The sequence below is a fragment of the Gossypium arboreum genome, chromosome 6 (assembly GCF_025698485.1).
Source record: "Gossypium arboreum isolate Shixiya-1 chromosome 6, ASM2569848v2, whole genome shotgun sequence".
Classification (NCBI taxonomy): Eukaryota; Viridiplantae; Streptophyta; class Magnoliopsida; order Malvales; family Malvaceae; genus Gossypium; species Gossypium arboreum.
In genome coordinates this window covers 111,015,801-111,021,075 of record NC_069075.1, presented here as the reverse complement: position 1 = coordinate 111,021,075, position 5,275 = coordinate 111,015,801, and the positions used below count along the sequence as shown (strand labels likewise).

The window sequence follows — 5,275 nt, the reverse complement described above, 5'->3', positions numbered from 1 at the left end:
ATGACTTTATACGTATATTCCATGAATAGCTTTGTTTTCTTAGTGACACCATTCGATTATACATAAAGGCCAAATTGGTTTCTGTTTGTTCTTTCCGATCAAAACATGGACCATTATCTTATTGTTAGTGTTGTTGAGCTGGTCGAGTAACTAGTTCGAGACTTGTGTGATTTTCATTAGCAAGATGAAGGTGGAGAATTGGCTGATTTTTTGAGGATTTTCATGGTGTTTGTCAGACTAGGTGAAGCCAGAGATGATGTCAGTGCCAGTATAGAAGCTGAAGGTGAAGGAGGTGGTGGTGATGGTTCTGGGGAGGGAGGAGACTTTCTCCTTAAAATTTTTTAATAATATTTTTGTAACTTCTAATAATTTTTTTAAAATTTAAATTTTTAAAAAGTAATTTTTTTTTACTAACGTGGCATGTTATATCAACATACTATATTAATATCGTTTATCACATCAATGTTGTCAACTATCAAACTAGTCAATTAATGTTTCCATTTTTATTTGATTTTTTTTGGTCATAAAAAGGCTCAAATACTATATTATTTTAAGAATTTTATTTATTTATTTATTTTTTATTAAAGGTGTTTTTTTACCATAAGCCTTTTCTAGGCATGTAAAGATTAGATTGCTCTGAAAGACTAGTCATTAGCGAGGGTGGATGATGTCATACTAGAAACAGAACAGAAGGATGAGTTTGCAATTTTACGGTACCAAACATGTGGGCATTTTTGGGCATGGAAAAGGTAATACAATCATTGGGGAAACATGCTTTGTGGTAGAATTGCCAAAAAGCAAGCATTAACAACAGTGAGAAATGGATTCCTAGTGGTAAGCAAGTAACTGCTTGCGTTAGAGAGTACTCTGAAAAGACTACATATGAAATATGAAAAAAAAAAAAAAAAAAAAGATGAAATATTTCAGGAGGTTTCACCAGCAATGTGTTTGATGAAATGGGTGACTGGAAACTGGAGGAAAAGTTGTGAATATGGTTGTATTTGCTTGTTTTAGTTGAGATTTGGCTTTCTTCTTTTTGTGGAAGAGACTATTTGAGCGTTCTTCATACTCCAAGCATTGAGGGTTGGAATATTGACATCTAATGTGCCATTGTTGAATGCATATAGGTAGGCTTGGTTATCAATGGCTAGCTTGGGATAAACTCTGGCAGTGATGCAAGCTCTTCCTTCCCCACCAAAGCTCTCCACAATAGAATGATCTATCTGCAATTTCGGTATCCGATTGTATCAGTCTATAGAAAACTTTGCAAATGTTATAATTGAGGTGTTAAAACAGATATAACATACAAGACTTCTCAGTGAAATCTTTTCATTGAGAGGGTCTATGTCAATGAAAGCTCCATAAATGGTCTTTTGGGGTCCTTCCTCTACTGATGACCCGCTCTGATCACTGCACATGAGCACTACATAGTTGTCCTCACTTCTAAAAACGCGAAAGAAGATTGCGGTTTGCTCTGTCAAGTCTTTCGAAGCTAAAACCAGTATTCCAAATGGTCCAACATTGCTTCGAACTGATGCTGTCTTTTGACTACAGAGCAGTTTTGGATCAACCCAACTTGGATCCATTAATTCAGCCTCCTTTAAGCTGGACAAACTGAAGGAAACTTCGACATCGGCCTTTAGCAGCATGAAGCCAATATAGTTAACTAATATTTCACCTGTAAGTGATTCCTGAGCATCAAGCATAATTGAGAAATAAAGCAATACCTGTGAAGCTGTAATGCCTGAGACTTCAAGTACAGATCCACCCTTAAGTTCCTTGTTCTCGAAGCTGACTTTTATGGTATGCTGCTTCTCAATCTCTTCCAGTGGCCATTGAATCAATTGCTTACCAGTTTTACTAAGGAGAATGGTTCGAGGAATCGACTGAAAACAAACATCAGTTATGTTAGAAAACTTGGAATCTTCAATCTGAACCACTTGCAATTATATTATGTGACTACCAGGATTACAGGTTATATTACCTGAAGACCAGACCAACCTTTCTTGACGTCATCTGTTGTATTATCGGACTCTAATATCCATCCCCATAAAATCCTTCTCTTCTTGCCACTGTCGAAAAATGTCTTTGAAGCATAAAAGTTACCATAATCATATCGTAAATCTGAACCGTTGTCCAAAAAATCAGTGTCAACCAAAAAGTTATCTGTCACGGAGGTATAGTTTCCTAGTACATAGTGATCGCTGTTGTCGAAGCTTGCCTTGAGAACATGTTTTGTGAATTTGTCAAGTGAAGAGGTTTCAACTCCATTTTTTCCATCAATGGAAACTGGATAGAAATCAGGACATTCCCACATGCCAGTCCTTGTGGATGAGTGAATAGGTTCTTTGCTCTGGGACCATGTAATGAAATCTTGACTTCGATAGAGCAGTGCCCTTCCATGGCCATCCATCTCGTTTCCAACTAAGACTCTCCATAATCCATCAGGGCCTTGCCAAGCAGTTGTTGGATCCCTAAAGTTCTTTGGGTCAATACCATCAACAGGGGACATTAGAGGATTATGAGATGATTTTACCCATTCCCTTAGCAGAGGATCAGATAGGTTCTTTGGCTCAGCCAAGTTCTGAACTTGACGATTCATGGTATCACTTCCAGTGTATAAAATGACAGGTTTCTCCCCGGAAAGGAACGTGGTTGAGCCTGACCAGCAACCATTGATATCGAAAGGATCACCGGGAGAAAGTGCAATATCAAGATTAATCCAGTTGACAAGATCATATGATATTGAGTGAGCCCACGTTATGTTGCCCCACACTGCAGCATACGGATTATATTGATAGAACAGATGGTAAACTCCCTTGTAGTACATTGGACCTGAGGTAGATGGATCATATGGAACATTATTACAAAATTAACCACAGTTTGTTTGTTCATATGAGGAATTGCAGGAATATCATGACCATAACACATGAAAAGCTTAACCAGGAGAAACAAAATGGCTTACCATTAGGATCTGCAGTGCCATAAGTGCCCCATTTGAGGATTACATGTCAAAAAACACACAAAAAAGAAAAAGTCAACTCTGTAAAACTGGGTATAAAGACGGTAAGTCGAAGTTGTAAGGAAACAAACCATTCATCCAGTTTTTGGGAGGCTGAAAGTGGTAGCCAGTTCTATAAGGCTGATCCCTTGGAAGAGATTGATGCTTTTTGTCTTGTCTATGAGATTGAACTCCATTTCCCAACAACAAAAGCCAGAAGCCAATGACCAAAACAACAGATTTCTCCATTGTAACCTCCAGCTTCAGGTAAGTCATCAATGGCTCAATGGTTGTTATGTAGTTCCCATAAAGATATTAACAAAATGAAGACAGTTTCAGGATGGTAGGCTGAATCATATTCTGGTTAACTTTTTCCCCATTTGTTCCTGTAACAGTGCAGGGTCAACTCAAAAACCCAAATGAATAAGGAAAGAGTGCCAGACTTATATAGCAATATAGATAAGTTTATTAAATTTAATACTCTTACTAATGCAACTTGTCCATTTAATTATATGCTTAGTTTCTATAAGTAACAAATGAGATACCAATTACCTGACAAGAAAACACGTGATTGTGTCTTTATTATCAATCTATTCAAAAGAGTTTAATTATTTCCCAATCCCTATACTTTTCACAAGATTTTAAAATTTGAATTCCAATTGGGCTTCCATTAAATTAGATTATGACATTTTAATAATTTAAATTTGCTCATGCAATTGGATTAGCTATCACCCGCTTTTTTCTCTCTCTCACTGATTTTTTCTTTCTTCTTCTCATTCGCTCCACATGTCTTCTCTCTTTTTCAATTTACAGATTTATTTTGTGAGTATCTTTGCTATCTTTACAAGTTATGATAAACAGATAACGATGTCTGTCGTTCGCTAAAACTCCACATGTAGCCAGTAGTTTTTCTTGGAAAGTGAGTGGTTCTTCGTTAACTTCTTAATCTATTTCTGTTTTGAGAATATTTTAGAATAATAAATGATTTCACGAGTCAATTTGGACTCGTGTCATCTTAAGTTTTATATTTTTTTTGTTTGCTTTTCCATTGTTTAATAAATCTTTATTTTTAGAAGTTTTTATCTACTCTTATAGTACGATTTTTAGTTTTGCTTATGCATGTAATATTAATTTTACAAGTCATTTTAGGGATGGTTTTGTTGTCGTCCTCTATAGTTTGATGAATGCTCAATTCTTTTATCAATTTTTACTCGTTGCTTTGGACCATCAGGGGCTAATTTTTTTATCGTGTTAAGTGCTTGCAATCACTCTAAATATATCGTGCTTGAATTGTAATAAAAACAATTGTTAACGTGTTATAATATTCTATTAATGCTAAAGCTAAAGCTTTTATTGTACTAATGGAACTTGTCCTTCGACATCTACTATAAATATTTTTTTTTTCTAAATTTGATAATTCTATTCTTAAAAAAAATAACATTTCTCATGTAATGAATTTATAACGGTGTGAAAGTTGTAATAGCTATTTTTGTCCAAGTTATCTTTAATACCAAGTTAGTTAAGATTTCACTTTTTGGATTCAATTTTGATTTAAATTTCGAGTTTCCATATCATTTACAACTTCGGTCATAGATTTGAAATTATTGAAAAGCGAAATTACTAAAAACTCAAAATTGATCTTACGGAATCATTGGATTCATGTTATGTATTAAAAAAAAACTTCATTACAGATTAAATATATATTATTTATTATTAATGTTATAGTTAGTAGTTTTGTCAAAAGCATTAGTGGTGGGATGTGGACCTCACGGTGTGGCTACCCATGGCATCCCAGGCTCATTTAATGCCAAGTGTTTTGAGTGGACCACAAGCAAAGAAGCGGGAAACAAGGGGTGAAAATCTTTGGTTTTATCTGTTTTAAATGCTCTTGTATTTTTTATGTTGATGAATAACATATCTTAGAGGCATTTCTTGTATGGGTTATTTTATCTTTGAAATGAATTTATGTTGTTTTGGTGTGAAAACTTGATGATATATATATATACACGAGTCTCCATGTTTATGGTGTGTAGTGAGGGAGGATGCATTATCTTTCCAAGTCAATGTGCTGCCAAACATGAAAGTGTATATGGTGGATGATGACATGTATTTCTCCTAATGCAAAACCCTTGGAGTATCCATGCAAAACGTGGCTATAATGTTTTGTTGGCATGATGTATAAATAGGCAAATGTGGCCTTCCATGCAAATAGAATTTAACTTGGTTATTTGGCATTCCATAAAAATAATATTGGTGAAATAGTCTAATTTAATT

The 5,275-nt window shown here is 34.9% G+C and overlaps 1 protein-coding gene across 1 annotated transcript; it reads right to left on the bottom strand.

Annotated features, from left to right (window-relative positions):
- Positions 1-706: 706 nt before the first annotated feature.
- Positions 707-3,438, bottom strand: LOC108484209 (beta-fructofuranosidase, insoluble isoenzyme CWINV1-like). Its single transcript, XM_017787915.2, has 6 exons — positions 3,094-3,438; positions 2,966-2,974; positions 1,985-2,835; positions 1,728-1,886; positions 1,308-1,637; positions 707-1,223 (listed from the first exon to the last, which is right to left on the bottom strand). Exons 1-6 carry the CDS (start codon positions 3,275-3,277, stop codon positions 1,011-1,013), a joined length of 1,746 nt encoding a protein of 581 aa, XP_017643404.1. The 5' UTR covers positions 3,278-3,438; the 3' UTR covers positions 707-1,010.
- Positions 3,439-5,275: the final 1,837 nt, after the last annotated feature.